Genomic DNA, 23992 nt, shown 5'->3' with positions numbered 1-23992 from the left:
TACAGCTCACCCATTCTCTAAACATCTGTAAGCAATCCTTTATCCATGAATGTGGGATGATGTCAAATGCTTTTTTGTAATCTGCCTATGCCATACTTATGATCCTTTGTCCCGTAAGACTTTCTTTTGTTACCCTTTTGTTTTATTGTCATGATTGAGTTTTTTTCTAAATGACTATAAATGCTGTCTGTGTCAATTTCAGTATATAGTTGGAAAGTAAGTTATTGGTCTGTAACTTTTAGGATGGCTTACAGGTTCACTCTTAAGAAGGAGTATTGTTTTTTCCTGTTGTTAACCAGGTTGGTGTCTGTTTAGGATACATATATGAGTAACTTTAACTCAGGGCTAAATCTTTGTGTAAATTTATTAATACTTTTAGCCAATTAAGAACTTTTCTTTATTTTGTTTCAACTTGTCTGGCCATTACTTCATCCAATTTCTTACCCTGTACATTTGAACACCTAATGGTTTCTTTTAATTTTTCTGTCTATTCAGCATCTTTGTTATGTTCCACAGGATCATCATAAGTATTTCTTCAAAATGTGTCTATGTCTGCCTTTCTTGGTGGTGTTTCTATTCCTTTTGCTTTGTTTCCCAGTTCTCTATAAACCTTTTTGGGAATTGCTTATTTTGTACTTCTCCTTTGCCTATATCTGCACATCTTCTATGTTTTTCTACCTGTGCTGATATCGTTAGTTTATTATTTGTAATAATGTATGATAGATCCTAGTCTATTTTGATGCTATACATTGATTTTGCCAAGTGTATCTTTCTAAGTATTTTTGTTAATCTGTTCCCTCTTCTATACTTTTCTAACACTGACACTTCTTGTCTTAATTGCTTTATAGTTTTCTCTGTTCAATGCTACCATGATGGCATTTTATTTAGGGTCATAGGAGTTTACTAGGCTATTGGCCCTGAGGCCCTTATAAGCCTAGCCAAGAGTTCAGACCATGTTTAAAAAAGTCAGCACCTAGAGCCCCTGTTCAGCAGGGACACAGGTGGAATCCCAGGGGTGTATTTTCTGTTTCCCATCCAGTTATCCAGGTTCCACTTAAAAAGGGATAATGAGGTGCTCTGCTTGACATGGAGAGGGAGTCTATTCCACAGATGGGGATGTTTCTAGGACACAAATCTGTCCTGCCAATAAGTCCTATTGACATCACAGATCAGGTTGAGGTTGCACGTATGGGTTGCTCGAGTGGAACTTGACTTGCGGATATGAAGAAGTCCCATTATGGCGGGGTCTGAGATTGCTTTATATGCCAGACAGAGGTCACCTCTGAGGAGTCTGTATGAAACTGAGTAGAAGGACAAGGCTTTTAGCCTATCTGTGTAGAATAGGTGTTTGAGGCCCTGGATTCTCCTGGTGAGGAACCTCTGTGATCTCTCCAGCTGCTGCATGTGGTTTGTGAGGTACATGTCGAAGAGGGTGTTGTACTCAATAATTGGCCTTATAAGGGAGGAATATAGGGTTGTTATGACCTCTTTGTCCCTGAATGAGATACCCTTACTTATGAGGTGGGCCATATAGAAAGCTTTCCGTGCAATGGAAGCAACATGGTGGTCAAAAGTCAGGTTGCTATCAACCTGGGTGCCTAAATCCCTCACTACTGATTGTGTACTTAGGACATTGTTATTAATGTGATAATATGTGGGGGCATCACTCTCCCCAAAGGGGATGATGATGCATTTTTTGGCATTCAGCTTGAGGCCATGTTTCTGGCATGAGTTATTTGTTTGGGTGAGACCCAATTGGTGGATGCCCACATCACTTGGGGAATTGATGACTGCACCCAGCTTGCAGTCAGCCATAGCCCACTGGTTTTGGCCTGCACCTCACAGAAGTGTATCCCAAATAACAGAGGCCCCAGTACTGATCCCTGGGGTACGCCACTCATTATGGGTCTACTGCTTGAGGTGGCTTCCTCTGTTTTGATTAGGTGGGTTTTATCAGTAAGCCAGTTTTATACCCATCTGGTAACATATGGATTGATGTCTAGTTGAGAAAGTTTATCTACTATGCCTTAGTGGGGAATAGTGTCGAAGGCTTTGGCCAGGTCAAGGTAGGCGGTGTGCACCATCTTCCCCTCGTCCATGGCTTTGGTGACTGTCTCAAAGAAGTTGACCCAGATTTAACAGACATGACCTCCCCTTGACAAAGCCAAACTGTGTGGGGTCGAGTGTTTGGAGGTTGCCAATGTCCCTGTTAATGAGGTCCATGATAATCTGTTCCATGGCCTTGCAGATCAGGCTAGTTAGGCTGATGGGTCTATAATTTCCTGGAGTGGTGGATGCACCACCTTTGTGCAAAGGGATGATGGTGGCTGTCCTTCACTTGGCTGGGACAAAGCTGGTACTCAGGCTTTGATTGAATAGGGTGCCTAATGGTACTGCAAGTTCATGCCTGAGTTCATGTAGGCTACATCCTGGGATGTTATCGGGTCCCATGGAGGCAGTATTTTTTGCCTTTGAGAGGGCAGTGATGACCTGTTCCCTAGAGATAAGAGGTGGGGGGCAGGTACTGGGGATGTTCTGATTTACTAATGGGGGGGACAGAGGTGAGAAGTTTTCACTGAATCTTTCAGCCACTAGATTGGCTATATCTACAGCATTTGTGTATGTGGTGTCCTTGACCACTAGTTCTGAACAGATCTGGGTGCTTCCTTTGAGACTGTGGACATATGTGCAGAAGGGCTTATGATTGTCTCTTGTAGGTATGGCCAGTTTGGACTCAAAGTTGGCTTTAGAGGATTTCACTAGTGCTCTTATTTGTTTGTTCAGGCTAAGGAGAGATTGCTTCCAACTGGGCATCTGCTCCTTCTTGGTCCTGGATAGCAATTTTTACCTTTTGTTATATAGTTTTTTTATTGCAGATGTCCACCAGACAGGTTTACTCTTCCTTGCGGAGGATGATTTTGTCCTGTCAGGTATTCCTGATTCCATGCATCTATATAAATGCTCGTATAGTACTCTGGTGTAGATTTGGACATTTGTGCCAGTTCCTACAGTGGGGAGGGGGCTGTGAAGCTGTTTATACCATCCCTCAGGAGGTTGTAATCAGCTTTGGAGAAGTTTTTTTGTTTGACCCTAGCTAGAGGGGGGCAGGGGAGATGGTGACTTTGAAAGTGACCGCTTTACGGTCTGATCTTACCAGGGAGGATGATACTGTGGGGTGCTGCAGTGGTTACTCAGGTTGGTTAATACCAAGTCCAAGATATTATCACCTCTTGTGAGGGTATTGACTAGCTGTTCCAAGGGATTTGCATTGATAAAGTCAAGGAATCTCTGGGCATTTGTGTTCTGGCATGAGTAGTTTTTCCATTCTATAGCTGGGTAATAAAAGTTAACCAGGATCAGGGTAAAGGGTTGAACCTTGATAGATTTGAAGAGGTCCAGATAGGTGGAGTTGGCATCTTGAGTCAAATTTGGGGGCCTGTACTAGCTATAAGTTGAATAGGGGTCTTGTCAATGGTTAACTGCACCTGGAGTGTCTGCTATGTGTCATACTGTTTGACTAGCCTGGAGGTGTGTGTGTCTTTAATATATATTGAAACTCCACCTCTTTGTTTTTGCTGCTCACATTTTGGGGTCTGAATGTATGATAGGATGAGTAACCAGGTAAGGCCAGGGTGCTCTCCGCAGCTTTGAACCAGGTTTCTGTGACTGCACAAATGTCAGCATCTTCTAGGGTTAAGAATGCTTGCAATGAGTGCAGTTTCATGTTTAGACTCCTAGCATTTAGCAACATGACCTTTAATTTGCCTTTTGTTGAAATTTCTATGTTGGTAGTATCGATCTCATGATTTTCCTAAAAAAGGCACTAGGGAGGAGGCAAGGACCTTTGCTAGAAGCCTGAAGCCCAAGTGAGACAGATGCACACCATCTCTAGTAAAGCATCGTGGTCTGTTGATCATATCTTCTCAGGCTGTCAGGTACTGGATCCCCCTGGAATGACACCAGAAACTAAGCCAATTGTTAAAGTCAGCCATTTTCTGTTTGTATTGAGACATCATTCTGGGTAATGGTAGAATGCTGCTTAAGGCTAGGGACATACCTGCCTGGGACACATATTCAGCGAGCTCAATCATGTCTCTCTTCATATAGTCCAGGGAGGTACGTCTCAAGTCATTCATGCCAACGTGGACTATGACAGAGTCATAACAGTACCTGTTGTTGAGAGACTTGAGTGAGTGTGTGATATGGTGGATTCTGAACCCTGACAAACAACTAACCGTGACTTTCTCCTTATCCAGCCTGGTGAGAGGCACATCTTTGTGTCTCACAATGGAGTGTCCTATGACTGATATGTTGGGTTTCCCTTCCTTTCCCTTATTGTTTTGTGTTTTGTGGTAAGACTTTATCTGTTATTAATTTAGCTGTATAGAAATATATACTATTTAGTTCTCTTATATCACATGAATTTTTGTTAATAGTCTTGATTACTGAATTCATCTGTTTTATCAGACTTCTAACATTTTGGGTTTTATTTACTTTCTGTAGTCTAATTCTTTTCATCCATCTTAATATGTGTATCCATCTCTACTAAATCAAGCAATTCTTCTCTTAAATAATTTTCTTCCAAACTGGGAGCACATTCTTTGCTCTCAGTGTCCTACAGACATTCTACAGAAAGTTCCAGAATATCTTCCTGTAACATGTCCTCTTCCACTGAATTCTGCTTCGTCCATTGTTCCTTCATATGGGAGCTCATTGTCCCATCACTTCACAACATTTCCCATGTCAGAGTTGCTACTGTTTCCTGCTCCTTCCCTTGCTGTGCAACTCCACGAACTTTTGTACTTCTTTCTTACAGAAGGCTCCAGAGCGTCATCATGTGACAAGTCATCATATGCTTCCTGTTCCACCTGTTTCAGTTTAGTTTGGGAAATCATGTGACATTACCTTTGTTGAATTTTGTACATGAAATCCTTCACTTTACAGGTAATCCATAAATTCAGTTTCTATTTCTTTAACTTCTCACTTACAAATCTTTCTGTTTTCCCCCTTTGTTTTCTTTTTTTGTATTGTGAAATTTTCCATATCTGTGTGTGTTTCCCTGCATTTCTGTTCAAGTATCTTTAGTGTTGCTTTTTGTATTGATTAATTTTGCTTTCTTTTTGCATAAATATTGCTCCATAGTGATCTCTTTTTCTTTTCCATGTTCTTATTTCTTTTTCAGTTGTCTCCCGCTTTGCTCATTTCTCCTTAATTTGGAAACTCATCATTCCATCATGCCATGACATTACCTGTTCTGGTATTTCTATACTAAATCCTTCATTTCACAGGTACTTTATAACTTCAGTTTCTATTTGTTTAACCTCTACCTTACCAATCCTCTGTTCTACACCCCCTTTGTTTTCCTATTGTTTTGTATTATGAAATTTTCATATCTGGTTGTCATTGCCTGTATTTCTCTTCAAATATCTTTGGAGTTGCTTTTTTGTACTGATTAGTTAGGTTTTCTCCTTTGAATAAATATTGTACTTCCTCTGTCATTTCTTTTTCTAGGTGGCCCAAAGTTCTTTTGTTTGTGTGAGGTTTTTCATGGATCTGTTGAATTAATGAATGCAAATCTGCATTTGAAGTTTTTGACAGTTTTTCTTGTGCAAGTATTTTTCTTTCCTCTACTTCCTCTATTAATCTTTCTGAATATCTCCTATCTGGAAATTTTAGACTTCTTGCATAATAGTAACGATATATAATTTCTTCCTTACCCTCAACAGTCCACTCTGTCAACTTTATGGCTCATTTTGGCCTGTCAGATTTGTATTTTTTGTGGCCTGCTACTTCCTTCTACAATAGGCAGACCATCCACCCCTGAGCATGCTGTAACCCCATTGCAGGAATGTGTCAGTGTCTCGAGGGTTCTACATTGCCATTTTTTTCCAGACCTGGCAACAGTGCATACACCAGGATTGGGCACATTTTTATCCCAAGACCTGTGCACCCAGCTGTCTTTTTTTATTTTTTAACCTTCCTCTCTCCGTGATATATCCTAAGTAAGACAAAGTCTGTATATCAGTGCCGTCTTGGTGAGAGTTGTGAAAACAGTGACCACCACATGAAGGTATTCAGCAAGACTTGAGGATTAATTCAGTTTCAGCAATACTAGTCTCCTTTTTTTGCTTATTTCATCATCTTTCCACTCACTTTGTGGGTGATTCCATGCATGTCCAGCCTTGAGTCATGTCTCACATGCAAGCTCATTCCTTGGTCTCTACCAACTACCACATTCCCCACACAGCCCTCACCACAATTTTACTTCTCCCTTGCTAATCAAGCCTAGGCCTTCAGTGGCACAGCCAGGACTAAACCCTTGTGACATCAGTGCCAGCATTTAAATTAGAGTTGATTTGGTTTAAGTTTGGAGACCGGACAGATGGAAGGCTGTCGTGATGTTGGAGTTCAATCTGTAGTTGCTCTTTGCTGCAATTTTTCCATAATATTTTGTTTCTGTTTTTGTTATTGCATATCAGGATCACCAGTTTGGTTTCATTCATGTGTGAATAGTTCTCCATATTTACAAAATGTAGAGTCTTGTGAGTTCAGTTTTGTTGTTTACTTAGCAAATACTTATAAAATTGGGAAGCACCTAAAGAAATGGGTATTCCCTTTCTCTGGGTGGTATGACTTTAAAGGAGGAATATATAAGTAACACAGTATGAGTTACTGCAAAAAATAAGCACTTTTTAAGCTTCTTGCTGTTTTGTAATTATATTTTAGTGATAATCATTATGAAAGTCCCCATTATGGTTCCCTATGCTCTCTTCAGTCAACTTTATGTTTTCATCCATTTTGTTTTGGCAGTAAGACATGTAGTGACACCAGGCATCAACATTGCCAGTTTTTTTTTTAATCTTGTACTCTAGGGTGAGAGGCTTTTAACTTTTTCTGGAGATCTCCACCCACACCGTGTGTGTCCCAGCCACCCTCGTTGCAGAAAGGGAACATATTAGTCACAGCACATTAACCTTTCTTCCCCATTTATGATATAAGCTTATTTCTTGCACCTGAAAACCAGTGTCAGAAGCAAGTATCCAAGTGCTGCATAACTGGTCCAGGCATATGTGGTCTTACATCTATGGGCATTGCATACTGCCACTAAAGAGAGACTTGCAGTTGTTTTGGGAACTCCAGCTACAAGTTTTCAATCTGTTCCATAACAGTATCAATGTACTTTGCCTTTCAGATGTTATCTTTATTAAAATAGCTGCTTTCTCACTTTTGCAAGATATACTGAATTCTGCTGTAGTTCATCTGTCACTACTTCCCTTTCTGATTGTTAGTCACTGACTGGTTGCTAAAAATTGGTTAGTTATGGTGCGACTGAAATCTCTTGCAGGTGTCTGAGAAGAATGAACATCTGCAGAGAGTACTGAAGAGCCAGTTGGAGCTACAGTCAAAATCTACACAACAAGCACAGCAGATCACTGAACTGGAGAGTAAGCTGCAAAAGCATGCTGACAGCCTTAAGGATGCAACGGAGAAGGTACAGTCATTGCTCCTGGTAGTTTTGTGTTATTTACTTTGCAGATGTGTGTCTTGTGAGTCTGTTTAGCTAACACTGGGTCAGTGATGCTGCTCTGTGTGAGGTAAAGATATAACGAAGAGATTTCCTTGGTTTCCATCCAGGAAGACTCAGGACTTAAGAAGACAACTTCACCTCATGTCTGACCAGTATTGTGATCTGCTTCACGGTAGCAGACAACAGCATCAGCTATAGAAGTCATTCCAAGACAGGCAAGCTGGTCTTAGCTTTGCTTCATCTGTGATCAAGGGCTGACGTAGAAAAGTTTACTGAATTAACTGTGAGCAGAAACACCAGTCTCCTAGCATCTTGTAAATGATAGGCAATTTAAGACAACGGAATCTTGTGGCCATATATGCCTTGCTAGTACTAACCCTTAGACAGTGCTTATTTTTTCAAGGAGGGTTAGGCCAGTCAAGTCATGGGTGAATTTGTTAATATCCATCACATCATCCAGTTCCCATTTGATGGAAAGAAATGTATCACACTGTTTGTTTTGCTGTAAGAATGTATTCCAGGGGAGCAAGACACTAAATGAAGCATGTTTTATTTATTTGCTGATGAAATTTTAGACCCCTAGTTCTGGTATTTGTGAGATAAAGCAGATCCAGGACCACTGGATCCCTAATGGTATGGATGGCAAGGAATAGATCTCTCCTCAGAAGTCTATAAGATAAAGAATAAAGAGACAGTGTTTCCAATCTTTTTTGATAAGTTAGGGGTTTTAAGTCAGTGATCTTAATTTGGAACCTCTGAAATCTTTTTTGTATTTAGTGAGGTACATCCCAAAGAGGGGATTGTATTCAATGATTACATTAATTAACGCTGAATGGAGGGTGGTTAATGATCTCTTTAGATCTGAATGACATTCCCTTGTGCTATGCTAAGTCAAAGGACCTTCTGACTACTGTTGTAACATGAAGATCGAAGGAGAGGGAATTATCAAATCAAGTCCCAAGGTCTTTAACAACTTCTCATTTTAAAGATGAGTATTGTCTAAGTTATATGGTGGAGGGAGGGGTTGTTTACCAAATGTGACAGTATTGGACTTTTTAGCATTTAATTTGAGCCCATTTACAGTGCACCAGATATGTACAAGTGAAAACTTATGCTAAGGGCTTTGGCATAAGAAGAAGACCTGACAGTGGCTCCCAGTTTACAGCTGTTTGCAAATTTTCACAGGCAGAGGTGTTGGTACATGGTCTGGAGATCAGAAAATATAATTCCAGACAAAAGAGATTCTAGTACTGAGCTCTGTGGGTCACCACTGGTCACCTTCAGGGGACAGACGGTGACCATTTAAAGATATTGAATAACTTTGTTCACCATTCACACAGGTTTTCCATGAGATGGGCATAAACCTAATAAATTATGACAGGAGGAGTCCTAGAAGAATGCCAAAAGGTATGGTTAGCCTTCTGATGCAGCTTTAGTGGTACTAGTCACTAAGATAGTGGTCACAATTTTAGAATAATGGGCTAGAAAAGAAAATAGTCACGGGAAGAGCACTTCAGTTTCCAAGGGTGATGTACATCCTCCAAGGGAGGAATAAGAGAGAAGAAGTGCAAAGTTCAGTTCTTAACTATTCAGAGCATAGAAAGTGGAGTAAATTATATAAACATTCAAAGAATGAACTGATACATATCATGCCTTTCAGGAAATAGAATAAAGGAAAACTGTCTCTTGCATTCCTGAAAGGTTTCTCACTAAAATTGCATTTTCCATATTTTTTGCCTAGTCTGCTAACTCTGCCCTGCCTAACAAAGAAGAATACATGAAGTTGCAAAGGAGATTACCATGGGCTGGAGAGGCTCATATGAAAGCTCACAGCTGTATGACGAACATGCTGCTGGCAGTATATTTGTTTAAATGGTTACTGAGGTGTTATAGGTTATTTATTCATTACAAAAATTCATATTTACTGTGGTTATTGTGGCTTATAAAATCCAGTTTAAAACCTAAAATTGAATGAATGCATCCATTATAAAGGAAACTTTGTGCTGAATAGTTTGCCATTTATGGTTTTCTGTTGTACAATGATAGGTCTTACATTAAAAAAATGTGCACACTGATTGGTCAGCCCAACTAGTGTACCCTTTGTAAATCGAGCATATACCAATGGGCCGCCCGAACTTTCTTTTATTAATGTATGAGATCGAGCTTTCCAATTTTCTTGATTTTTAAAAAAATAAACAAATAAACCAGAAAATTCAGAGGTACGGGAGAAATGGGATGGAGAAAATACAAGGACAATCACATGCGTTATGCAAAACTAAGCAAATGTACCTGATTTTCCTTATATTTCTCTGTCTCCCTCATACCTCTGAACAGTCCAGATTTCAAACTATATTCATTTATTTTTTTTATGGAAAAAAAAAGCAATAGAGATCTTCCTTTCTCCATTGCTTCCTTTCCAAAGCACTGATGTACTGCGTAAGCATGGGAACGTAAGTCCCATACCAAGAAAGCCCCAGCATGCTGAAAAAAAGTGGAAGAACACCATGATGCCTTTATCCAAAGACATTATTTAAGAAAAGTAATTGTTTCTTAAATGTAATTGTATAATAGCAATACCCAACTCCTGGGTGTGATATATTGAAGATTTACCCATGGTTGCCTTTGTTTATTCATTAGGGCCTCACCGTCGTGATTAAACCATACCAGCTATTGATATATCTTTGTTTGGACTGTAAGACGATAACTTTTTTTTTTTTTGCAAAATAAAACTTTACTTGATTTTAAACTTAACAGTCAACATGAAAAATACAGACAAGAAATACAAGCAGATCATAGTCATGCAAGTGTAAAAGTGATATTGTAATTCTCCCTATAATCAACATAAAAACTATATTACAATATATTTACAGCTGTGTCATTCAATTAATTGCATAAGTTATAAGATATAAATCAGAATAGTTTCTCCCAAATTGCTAATAAATACATTTGTTTTTTATTGTTGTATATCACCACTTTGTAAGCCCAGAGATGTTTGGTAGTCATGTGTTTAAAGCCACTCCATGAAATTGCAAGTCTGTACATCCATTTGGATGCAATGTGAAGTTTCGTTAATAAGAAGAGGGTAACTAGGAAGTGTTTTTTGTGGTGATATATTCAGAGGAGGGATATATGAAGTATTGTAAATTCCCATGTCAGCGTGGCTTATTCGTAACACATCTTTTGTAGTTGTATCATTAATGAATTCCATAGCTTGTATACACATTTGCAGCTCCAGAATAGATGAAATGTGTCTGTGTTTTGGTATTCACAGCAGGGGCATGTTGGGGTGAAGGAGGAGTTAAATTGATATAACATTTTGGGACTGAAATGGGCATTGCTAGTGATCATAAGTTGTGTGAATGGCATTTTTTCCTAGGGAGTGTTTTATAGGTTGTCTCTGTTGATTGTTTTATCTGTTCTATGATTGAGGGTTTCATTGTGGGCCAGTACTTGGAAAAAAGTATGTTATTCTGACCTTTTGTAGCAGTTATCATTTTGTATGTATTTGATATAATTTTATCTTTTGATAACATTAATTTCCAGAGAAATTTACAGGTCTCTATGTCCCCATTTGTTATATTACTATTAGAGAGGTAACAATAACATAGCTCTTTAATCTGCCTAAGGATAATTGTGTAGCTTTTGGGAAGATTGAGATGAGTTCTTATTTCTGTGATGGTACATTCACGATTTGGCATAAGGTCATAAATTCTCTTGTCTTTCACTAGTGGAAATTTATTTAGGTTAATCCTTGAGTTATTGAGTTTCAGGTTTGGATTAAGGTATAGGGGTTGTAGAATGTCCATAGCATCATATAGATTTAATGTTCTAAACAGTTTTTGTAGATTGGTGATAAAATATTTTATTGGGTCAACTATCTTAAGATTTATTAATGCTTTTTTAGAAAGGAATGGAAGTGCTTTGGGGTTGAAATTGGTTGATTTAACCTGCTTGTGATATATTTTTGTCCATATAGGTGTCCATACATTGTCTGTTGCCTCGTGTTTGGCGAGTTTTATTATTTTGCTACTCGTAATGATATCATAATCTAAAGTCAGGAAGGTTGAGTCCCCCATGCAATTCCAGATGTGTTAGTTTATAGTATGAAATCCTTACAGATTTGGGAGACCATATAAATTTTTCTAAAAATGTATGTAGTTTTTTTTTAAAGAATTTGTTGTGCACTATCACTTAGGAGGTCATAAATATATATAATAGTCTGGATAAGATATTCATTTTAACTATGGCCACTTTTGATAGGAAGGATAGTTTTAAGTTATTCCATCTGTTACAGTCTTGTGTTATATTAAGCCACTTAGGCATGATATTGCTTTGATAGAAGTCTTTTCTGTTTTGACAGAAAGTAATCCCAAGATATTTAATGGATTGTTTTGTCTTGATTATGTTTGATTGGGGATACAGTGATAGTAGTTTGGGTTGATTTAAGGAGAATATTGTAGTTTTCTCTTGATTGAGTTTGTAGTTTGATAGGTTTGCGGAGGTGTCAGTGGCCTTCATTAGTTTAGTGATATCTAAGTTAGGGTGAGTGAAGTATAGGTTTAGGTCATCAGCATAGGCTGTTAGGAATGCCTTAATATTATAGAGTATGGGAGGTTGTAGTATGTGTATTGTTTAATAAGTAGGAAAAGGGATTCAAGGTATAGGTTGAAGAGATATGGGGATAAGGGACAACCTTGTCACACACCATTTTTGATCATAATTCTATTTGAGACATTTTTGTTTATTTATAAGGTTGTGTATGCATTGTCATAGAGTGTTTAATTATTTGCATGAATTTAGGTGGGAAATCGAAATAGGTTAGGAGTGATATCAGGAAACTTAAGTTAAGTCTATCAAAAGCCTTGTGTGCATTAATTATCAGTGCAAACATATGGATTTTCTTATATTGTGCAAGTGTTATTAGGGTTTCGAGAGTTAGAGTGTTGTCACATTTGTCTGTAGGTTAGGAATCCAGATTGTTTTGGTGAGATGATTTGTGATTATTATTTTTTTGAGTCTGTTAGCAATGATGGATGTGAAGATTTTTGCATCAAGGTTTATTAAGGAGATGGAAAAATCCATCAGGAAAAGTCCTGTTCGCAACACCTGCAATGTGCACAGTAATGACTCCTTCTGCAATTTGTATGGGGTTACATGTATAATATATGATAAAACTGCACCACGAATGGTACACTCCAAACCAAAAAAAACAGAAGTACCAGTATTACCAAGCAAGCGACATGAAACAATAGTATTAGCGCTTTCAATCACTTTTAATATTATGTGACCTTCCTCAGAAATGATTTTTCCATATCTTATACTTCCTTTTATACTCACCCACAGGAAATTACATCATGATTAAACATTAATTTCACATGTAAACTGTATATATTTAAAATTCTGCTTCTAATACAAATTGTAAAAAAATAAAAAAATGTATAACGAATAGTTAATAATATTGCAAACTATGATAATATGATAAAATAATATGATAAAATGATTATCTATACAATAGAAAACACTTTAAATTAATCATGTCATTTAATCCGGGAAGCTTATCAGCTCCCAGATATAATTGCCAGTATGCCTCTTTGCATTCTAGAATATTATTTAAATCTCCACCAAAACTAACTTTATCCACGTTATCTAATACAAAAAATTCAAATTTCTTGAATTCTTTACAAATGATGGAATGTCTGAATAAAGCGTTGGATTTGTCACTTTTTTTTATAGCCAAATTATGCTCATAAATACGCCTTTTCGGGTTTCTTATGGTCTTACCTATGTAATAATGTCTACATGTCACACAGCTTGCTACATAAACAATCAATTCACTGTTACAGTTGAAATAATTTTTGGCCCAAAATGTTTCATTGAATTGCCCTATAGTAACAAAAGAAGTGTTACTAATGAACCTACACTGCCTACAATTATTACAACTATATGTTCCTTTTTTTATTGCACAAGCTCTAGAAAGTATTTTGGACTCTTCATGAAACTCTAACATACTTTTAATATTTGAAGTCTTCTTATAAGTGAATTTTGGGCAATAGCCCAAAATGTCCACTAAACCTTTGTTTCCCAAAATAATTTTCCAATTTTCTGTTATTACACTTTTAATTTTCCACATTTCATCTACGATGGGTATTGGAAAAGAAATTCTATATTCATTTTTGACTTCTGTTATACCATTATATTCAAACATCCCCCAGCTTCTATCATAATTTCTGTTGACTGTAATATTGGTTTAGCCACATTCTTTCTCAAAAGTGAAACCTCTTTCTCTGTTTTTTTTAATCCACTTTTTGTCATAACCTCATTTTTGGAAAAGCTTACTCAAGGTTCTTCCTTCTTCCAAAAATGTGTCCTCTTTGGATGTTAACCTACTCAACCTTATATACTGTCCCTTGATGACGCCCTTCTTCATGTGAATGGGATGTAGGCTGTCACTGTGTAGGTATTGATTTGCAAAACAGGGTTTTCTATAAATTTTACTTATGAAATTATTGTTCTCACTGTTGATTTCTATATTGATATCCAAGAAATTGATTGCCTTACCAAATTCTTCAATTTTGAAATGCAAAAAGGAAGTAGTATTATTTAAGTCTTCTACAAATTTTTCAAATTCCACTTGATTTCCTTTTTTTTTTAAACAAGTTTATTGTTTTTAACATACAAGAGAAATATCATAACAATTTTATACAAGTAATTAAAATAGATATGATTATAACATTCAACAAAACAACCAAAGTATTTACAAAGACATCCACTACAATCAGATCAATTAATTAAACTAAAATACCATGCTATTGAAGTTAAGATTTTTTTGACAAGTTTTGTAAATTATCCCATACAATATAATAAGATGTTTTTCTAGTAGTTCTTGACTTTATTGTATTCAATTCCATATGGCACACTATATTCATAACATTTTTAAATTCATTGAACGAAGGAGGTGTATCTGAAATCCAATTTCTGGTTATTATTTTTCTAGCCACTGCTAGACTAGACCATAACAAGGGAAGCTTAACCTTTTTAGCACTTTGAGGTACAGGTGTGTTGAATAATATAAGAGATTTAGAAATAATGAAGTTATCTGTATAAAGAGCCTGCAAAAATTCATGAATTGACTTCAAATATTCTTTCAATTTTATACAGTCATAAAACATATGAGCCCAGTCTGCATTAATTTCTACACTACATCTTTTACATAGATTATCTTTATTATTTATTTTATTCATCATCAAAGATGTATAAAAGGATCTATGTAAAAATTTCCATGTAAAAAGTCTCCAGACAATGGAAGACGTAGTTTTATAGGCAGATTCCAATATATATTGTTTATCTTGTTGATCTGGTGGATCACCATTAATGGAAATGAAATAATTCCAGTAGGTATCTACACTGTAAAAAGTTTCTTGTCTGATAATTTTATGTATGTATGAAAGCTTACCTTTATCAGAAACTTTATGTTGTAAATTTAATATCAAGTAATCAATCAGTGTTGGGATAGATTCTTTAACTGTTATAGACATTAGATCTATTTTATCAATGAGATGTTGTCTAAAGGTCTGAACCTCTAACCAGCAAGTTTCTCTTAGATCAAATTCTTGTTTTAAGAAATCTAGATTTTTAACTTTATTATCAGATATCAACTGATACCAGTACTTTAGATCATTATCTGTAGCTAAATGAGTTCCTTCTGAAGTGGATGACAAAAGAATACCCCGAGTATACATTATAGGGAATATAATAAAATTCCATTCCTTATATTTAGGATGCATGAATATAAAGTTACAATAGCTAATAATAATGTTTAATGGGTAACTAACTATATGTTTAGGTGTAATAGGTGAAGTACAAAATTCTTTTAGTAACCATAACATGGAGTTATTTACAATCATATTTTTATGTGTTAAGGAGATTTTCATGAAGTGAATACTAATTATCTCCCAGTAATCTTTCCATTTTGCAACATATGACTGATCTATTAATAAAGTAATAACTTTTACAATAGAAGAGATAGTATATAAATTAAAGTCTGGAAAAGAAATACCCCCTTGAGACCAGCTATTAGTATGTTTCTTTAATGCAATCCTAGGTCTATTAGGTGCCCATAGGAAATTCAACATTAGTGTATTCAATTTCTTGATAATTATTTTTGTAGGTGGAAGTATTATTGATTGTATTAAGTATAATATCTTGGGGAATATTATCATTTTAATAATTGTAAGTCTCTCTTCCATAGTAAAAAACATATTATTCCAGGTATTGAAAAGATTTTGTATATTAAGAAGACAGGTATTATAATTATTATGTATAATAGATTTAATATCTTTAGATAATATTATACCTAGATAAGTTATCTGACCTGAATTGGGTACATATTTAGTAAAATCACTAATGAGTTCCACTTGATTTCCTGACCATAAAAAAATCAAGTCATCTATAAACCTATGATAGATTTTAACTTTAAGAAAATCTGGATGGTTTTCTAAATACTTTTGTTCCCAGTTTGCCATGACAATATTGGCAAACGCAGGGGCTACTCTAGCACCCATGGCCACACCTGAGGTTTGTTGGTACATTCTCCTGTTGAAAGTGAAAAAATTGTTTTCCAATATTAATTCCATAAGACTACAACAAGTATTTATTTTGGTACTTGATAGTGTAGAATTCTTATTTAAATACTCTCTCATGTATTCTATCCCTATGTGTTGGTCTATGGATGTATACAAACTTTTTACATCTAAGGTTCCAAAAAGTAAATATGTCCCATCAATTGGATAATTCCTAAGAATTTCCAATAGATGCCAAGAATCTCTTAAATAATATTTGGACTTTTGGACTATTGGATTCAATATTTTGTCCAACGATATAGAAATATTTTCTGTTTTGGACATTCTTGCTGATATAATAGGTCTAAATGGAATATTTATGCTATTTTCCTGAGTTTTGGAATTCCAAATAAGTTTGGCATTCTAGGTTCTTCTACTAACATGTAATCATAGCTGTTGATATCTATTTCTCCTTGACTGAACATATCAAATAGAGAACTGTTTATTATGTTGTATTTTAACTTGACTGTTTCTGTATTGATGTTTTTATATGTACTATTATCTGATAAGAAAGTTTCTATAGTTTTTTCATAGTCATCCATATTCATGATGACTATCTTCCCACCTTGCCAGCTCTCATCACTCTAATATTTTTATCATTGCTTAATGATCTTAAAGCTTTAATCTCATTCTCAGACAGATTTTTTTCATACATATTAGTTTTGATTTTTCTAAACTCGTTTTCACAGGAATTCTGAAAAACCTGTAAAGTGTTCAGTAAAGGAGGATTGTATGTACTTGGTTTCTTAATAGAACATTTTTCAATATCATTTATTTGTGCTATGTCATGCATGATATAATTCAAATTCAGTTTTCTCAGGTATAACCTGAAATCTATCAATAACGTCCCAATATTAAACTTGTTAGATGGAATGAATGAAAAACCTTTTTTTAAAACACTTTTTGCATCTTCAGAAAATGCAATTTTTGACACATTCAAAATGTCCATCTCAAAACAGTCGACTTCTGGTGAATCTACCACTTCTTCTTGTTCTTGCCTTTCGGCTTGAACTTTTTTTGTGTGGCATTGTACCACCTTGTAGTCCGTTTGTTTTGGTTGTTGTTCCCCAGAAAAGGAACCACTGTATTGCAAGCTGATGTACTCGCTACTTCAGCATAAGTTGTAGTATTGTTATTGTTCCCATTATTCACATTAGTATTTTGTTTCTCCTTGTTGTTACTTTCATTAGATGTAAAAAGTTTGTATACATCCATAGACCAACACATAGGGATAGAATACATGAGAGAGTATTTAAATAAGAATTCTACACTATCAAGTACCAAAATAAATACTTGTTGTAGTCTTATGGAATTAATATTGGAAAACAATTTTTTCACTTTCAACAGGAGAATGTACCAACAAACTTCAGGTGCGGCCATGGGTGCTAGAGTAGCCCCTGCGTTTGCCAATATTGTCATGGCAAACTGGGAACAAAAGTATTTAGAAAACCATCCAGATTTTCTTAAAGTTAAAATCTATCATAGGTTTATAGATGACTTGATTTTTTTATGGTCAGGAAATCAAGTGGAATTTGAAAAATTTGTAGAAGACTTAAATAATACTACTTCCTTTTTGCATTTCAAAATTGGAGAATTTGGTAAGGCAATCAATTTCTTGGATATTAATATAGAAATCAACAGTGAGAACAATAATTTCATAAGTAAAATTTATAGAAAACCCTGTTTTGCAAATCAATACCTACACAGTGACAGCCTACATCCCATTCACATGAAGAAGGGCGTCATCAAGGGACAGTATATAAGGTTGAGTAGGTTAACATCCAAAGAGGACACATTTTTGGAAGAAGGAAAAACCTTGAGTAAGCTTTTCCAAAAATGAGGTTATGACAAAAAGTGGATTAAAAAATAGAGAAAGAGGTTTCACTTTTGAGAAAGAATGTGGCTAAACCAATATTACAGTCAACAGAAATTATGAAAGAAGCTGGGGGAATGTTTGAATATAATGGTATAACAGAAGTCAAAAATGAATATAGAATTTCTTTTCCAATACCCATCGTAGATGAAATGTGGAAAATTAAAAGTGTAATAACAGAAAATTGGAAAATTATTTTGGAAAACAAAGGTTTAGTGGACATTTTGGGCTATTGCCCAAAATTCACTTGCAAGAAGACTTCAAATATTAAAAGTATGTTAGAGTTTCATGAAGAGTCCAAAATACTTTCTAGAGCTTGTGCAATAAAAAAGGGAACATATAGTTGTAATAATTGTAGGCAGTGTAGGTTCATTAGTAACACTTCTTTTGTTACTATAGGGCAATTCAATGAAACATTTTGGGCCAAAAATTATTTCAACTGTAACAGTGAATTGATTGTTTATGTAGCAAGCTGTGTGACATGTAGACATTATTACATAGGTAAGACCATAAGAAACCTGAAAAGGCGTATTTATGAGCATAATTTGGCTATAAAAAAAAGTGACAAATCCAACGCTTTATTCAGACATTCCATCATTTGTAAAAGAATTCAAGAAATTTGAATTTTTTGTATTAGATAACGTGGATAAAGTTAGTTTTGGTGGAGATTTAAATAATATTCTAGAATGCAAAGAGGCATACTGGCAATTATATCTGGGAGCTGATAAGCTTCCCGGATTAAATGACATGATTAATTTAAAGTGTTTTCTATTGTATAGATAATCATTTTATCATATTATTTTATCATATTATCATAGATTGCAATATTATTAACTATTCGTTATACATTTTTTTATTATTTTTTTACAATTTGTATTAGAAGCAGAATTTTAAATATACACAGTTTACATGTGAAATTAATGTTTAATCATGATGTAATTTCGTGTGAATGAGTATAAAAGGAAGTATAAGATATGGAAAAATCATTTCTGAGGAAGGTCACATGATATTAAAAGTGATTGAAAGCACTAATACTATTGTTTCGTGTCGCTTGCTTGGTAATACTGGTACTTCTGTTTTTTTTTGGTTTGGGGTTACATGTATAGGTTTGTTTGTGTCTTTTGGCTTTTCCCGGTTAGGGGTCACCACAGCGGAATGTCGGTCTGCTAATGATTGGTAGTGGATTTTTACGTACCGGGTTACCAGCCCTGATGCACAACCTTCAACGAAGGCACGCCCCATTCACGTATGCTGCCACACATATCTAAATACGACTGTAGATTCTTTTTTATAAAACCCATTGCTCCTACAACTCTTGGAACTCTGGGCATCTTTCTTCCACATTGTTCTCATTTCTGCCTGCAGTTCCTGATATTTTATCACTTTGTGTCTCTCCGTACATATAAGACCCTGTAGTGATTTCAATGATAAATGCTACTTTTGTCTTCTTTTCGTGAACCACTATATCCAGTTTTCTAGCATCTGTCTTTTGAACTGTTGGCAATGGATGATCCTGTATGATGTAAACTTCATCATTTTTTATGATAATTTGTGGCTCATGTTTGTTTCTGGTTGTATAGATTGAGAGATGATCACTGAGAGAGTCTAACATTGTACCTGTGGTGGTATATTTGCTAGGGTCTGATACTAAGATCCGGTCTAATAGGGAATTTGATGCCTTTCTATAATGTGTGGGGGTGTTAATTAGTTGACTGAAACCATACAAGTTCATGCTAGATATAGTGCAGAGTTTATGTCCAACCAAATGACATTCACATCACCTAGTAGTATTTTTTGTCTTGTGGAAATGTTATGGATATCCAGTGTAGAATATCTTCCAGTTTAGCTGTATTGTCACCAGGATGGATGTAAAGGGCAGTAATACATATCTGTTTGTAATTGTTTATTTTGGGGAAAGCATAAAGAAGTTCTGCTGAACTGAATTTTGGTATTGGTTTGCTATAAGGGGAAATATGGTAGATGCTGGGAAATAATAAAGCAATATCACCACCTTTCCTCTTTATATGCTCATTACAGAAGATATTATAGTCAACAGGTATAATTTCAGAGTCGTTTATGCTGGGTTCAAGCCAAGTTTCAGTTTCAGGAAGAACATCAGGCTTATGTTGAGTAATCCAGTCATGTAGTTCAGCAGTTTTTTCTTATGCTTATAACATTTTTTGCAGTAACAATTAGATCACCAAGATTGTGGATTAGCTGTTGTTGGGTTAAAGAACTGTGTGAGAGAGAATTATATTTGTGTTCATTGTGATATTTGGGGCTAGGATTAGAGTGTATATCTCCTCCAAGAAGAATTTTAGTATATTGGGGAATTATGCATACTTGTTTTTGAGAGGATTCTTGCACTTAATTTTGTTTTGGTTTGAGTTGAAGTGCAGTTAATCAGTCTGTATTTGGAATAAAGGTGAGGGACAATATTAAATAGGTTAGGAGCAATGTGTGGAAAGTGTAAATAGGAAGTTTGGATAGGTGGTTGGGACAGAGTTGGAGGGATGTTGAGAGAGAATATTGACTCGTAGGATGAAAGATGGCACAGTAGGAGGAGAAGAATAGAGGATAAGCTGAAGAGTAGCATAATTAAGTACAGGAATCTGTATTTTATACATTCGGGTAGTGAGGAAATAGCAACGAAGAAAGAAGAAGCTGCAGGTCAGTATGAGATTCAGTGATGGATTCTAAAAAGAACGTTGGTCGAGGAAAGGTAAGAAGAAAAGTGTTTTCTATAAAAGAAGATAATTATGTTGTCCTGGTATCTTCTCTGGAATGTAAGGAACAGTGGGGTATGAATGGCTGGAGTATAGTGATGTGGTCAAAAATAAGAAAAAATTAGGGTTTATTTTGGAAAAGTTAAAGATACAATGTGGAATAGAATGCTATTAGTGAAGGATGTGATTATGAATGAATATAGTACAAAGCAGGATGGGAAGGAGAAAGATAGGTGGGAATGGGGCTAGAAATTAAATGGAGAGAGGGAAGTAGGAAATAAGAAACAAAAGTGCAAAGTTGTAAGGTCATTTGGGGACAGTTTTGGAATAAGAGTCACTAGTGAAATATGTATGTAGGAAGTATAATGTTAGAGTAAGAGGGTAAGGGAGCAAAGCTGAGCGTAGTGGGCTCCTCACCATCAGGTTTGTACAATGCTGCATGAAGTGCAGCTATGTAGGAAGTATAATGTTAGAGTAAGAGGGTAAGGGAGCAAAGCTGAGCGTAGTGGGCTCCTCGCCATCAGGTTTGTACAATGCTGCATGAAGTGCAGCTCAGAGCAATATAGTTGAGCTAAGAAATCAAAGAAACCAATGGAAAAAAAATGGCTTTTGTCTTCAACCAATAATAGTAGATTTCTATTCTGTCCCACAAAATAATTATTGGTATCTCTCACACTGTCCACACACATGACTTTGACCAAAACTTTGCTGTAAGAGTAACAAATTTAAAAGTAGTTTAGCATCCAGAAAAGGTCAAAAAGCAGAGAACCACAAGCCAAGAATCCAAAAATACACTGCAGAATAATTCCAAGGGTGCAAAACCACAAGAGTTTATTAACAAAATGTAAGTTCTTTTGTCTCTAGTAATGAAAGACTTCATCAGAACTACTAAATTAAGAGTAGTTAAATTAGTTTTAATGCAAGAAACACTATAGCACTTAATAATTTAGATAGGCAACTGTATAAACAATAACTTAGTTGAACTGCTTGTGCCCAGGAGCTTCAGCTTGCAAGAGTCTTAGAATAAGACAATGACTGACTCTTGTGCAATATTAATTAACAGGGAAAATGAAAGAGCAAATGAAAACAATGAGATATTTTGACAATTGTTCTAGATAGCAATCTGTGGTTACTTAAACTGACATCAGTTTCTCACATAATTAGACTACATTTTGACAGATAGTGCCTTATACCTTTCATGTACCCTAGTGCCTTATACCTTTCATATACCCCCATCAAAGACCTTCAGGAAAATAGTTTCTGCCAACTGAAACCATCTTCTACCATCATTTGAGAATCAACAGGGTACAAAAAATATAAAAAATGACTGAAATCTCACCTCACTAACTCATATAAATGCACCTGCTTCAGGGAGATACGCTAGATTCTCCTGTATCTCTGTAATCTAAAGCTACTGTATGGCAGATCTGAACACCAGTAAGGATAATGCTTAACTTTACCCTCTCACTCTTTCCCTTTCTAAAGTTCAGCTTCTTTCCCCTATAGGTTCATAGGTTCATACCAGGCTATCTGCCCTAGGGCATTTATAAGCCTAGCCAGAGTGTGTTGGCTTTCGCCACCCATTTTAAAATAATTTTGCTATGCCCTTTTTCGAGGTTAGTATACTGTGCCTCTGTCTAACAGTGACACAGAAGTGATACCTGGGGTAAACCTACGATCTCCCATCCACTCATCAAGATTCCTCTTGAAGAGAGTCAATGAGGGACTCTGCCTAACCTGGACTGGGATTTTATTCCAGAGTGAAGGGAGCCTCTGGGTTATGAATCTGTCCCTCCAGCATGTCCTATTTATTTCACTGCTGAGGTTCAAGTCTCTCGAGCACGTAGCTCAATGGGATTTGGATTTTCTGAGGTGCAGCATGTCCATTAATTCCGGGTTGGACATGGCTTTATACGTCAGGCACAGATCGCCTCTGAGCAGGCGGTATGCCACTGAGTAGAGCTGGTGTTTCTTTAACCGGGCAGCATATGGCATCTGTTTGTGCCCTTTGATCCTCTTGGTGAGGTACTTTTGGGGTCTTTCCAGTTGCTGCAGGTGTCTGGTAAGGTACATCCCAAAAGGGGCATTGTGCTCAATTATGGGCCTGATGAGGGATGAGTAAAGAGGCACGAAGACCTCCCCTGATCTAGATGTGAATCCCTTCATGATTTGGTGGGCTATATAAAATTGTTTTCTAACCACTTTGGCCACGTGGTTGTCAAATGAGAGATTGCTATCAACTTGGGTCCCCAGGTCCCTAATTGCTTCTTCTGTTTTACCACCTATGTGGTAATTTGTGGGCACTTTGTTTTTGCCAAAGGGGATGACTGTACACTTTTTGGCGTTTAGCTTGAGGCCATGGCTCTGGCACCAGTTGTCTGTTTCTATGAGGCCCTTTTGGAGGATGCTTGTGTCGGCTGGAGTGTCGATTATGGCGCCCAGTTTGCAGTCATCTGCAAACTTGGTCAGCCACAGTCCTTCCGTGTTGGCCTGTACCTCCGAGAAATATATACCGAACAAGAGAGGTCCCAGGACTGAGCCTTGTGGGATGCCACTTGCAACTGGTTTGGAGTCTGACATGGCTCCAGCAATTCTAACCATGTGGGTTCTGTCCTTGAGCCAGTTTGCAACCCATCTAGTGACATAGGAGTTTATATTTAAGCTGGTGAGCTTATCTATAATGCCCGAGTGGGGTATTGTATCGAAGGCTTTTGCGAGGTCCAGGTAGGCTGTGTGGACCACCTTCCCCTCATCAATGGCCTTAGTGACTGTTTCAAAGAAATCAACCAGAAACTGAAAAACCTGAAAACTGGTGAGCAACCAAAGGACCAAAAAGAAGCCAAGTGTTTTAGCGCTTTCATTCACAAATTTATTGCGTGAACTTCCTCAGAAAAACTGGTAGGATCCAGTGTCTGTAGGTCCCCAATATCTTTATTTATGAGGTCCATGATGATCCTTTCCATAGCTTTGCAGACCAAGCTAGTCAGGCTTATGGGGTGATCATTTCCAGGATCCATTGAGGCACCACCTTTGTGGAGAGGGACCACTGTTGCTGTACGCCACTCTTTGGGTACATATCCTGTAGTAAGGTTGAGATTGAACAGTAGTTTTATGTTTGGGTTTATCTCTTCTTGGAGTTCATGTAGGACGCAGCCCGGGACACCGTCTGGTCCCATTGATGCTGTGTTTTTTGCTTTGGAGAGGGCAGCTCTTACCTGAGCATCTGAGATGTCAGGGGGCAGCACTC

The 23992-nt window shown here is 36.6% G+C and overlaps 1 protein-coding gene across 1 annotated transcript in view; it reads left to right on the top strand.

The window, feature by feature from the left end:
• Positions 1-23992, top strand: part of PMFBP1 (polyamine modulated factor 1 binding protein 1) — a 3624986-nt gene that overhangs the window by 2420516 nt on the left and 1180478 nt on the right. The window contains exon 14 of the mRNA XM_044081904.1: positions 7346-7492. Within this exon, the coding sequence (XP_043937839.1) occupies positions 7346-7492 (147 nt within the window). The remainder of the gene's footprint in view (positions 1-7345; positions 7493-23992) is intronic.

The sequence above is a fragment of the Protopterus annectens genome, chromosome 8.part1 (genome assembly GCF_019279795.1).
Source record: "Protopterus annectens isolate FY-2018-M chromosome 8.part1, PAN1.0, whole genome shotgun sequence".
NCBI classification, from domain to species: Eukaryota; Metazoa; Chordata; order Ceratodontiformes; family Protopteridae; genus Protopterus; species Protopterus annectens.
Note: the sequence above shows the minus strand (reverse complement) of the source record. Positions and strands in the feature narration are given on the sequence as shown.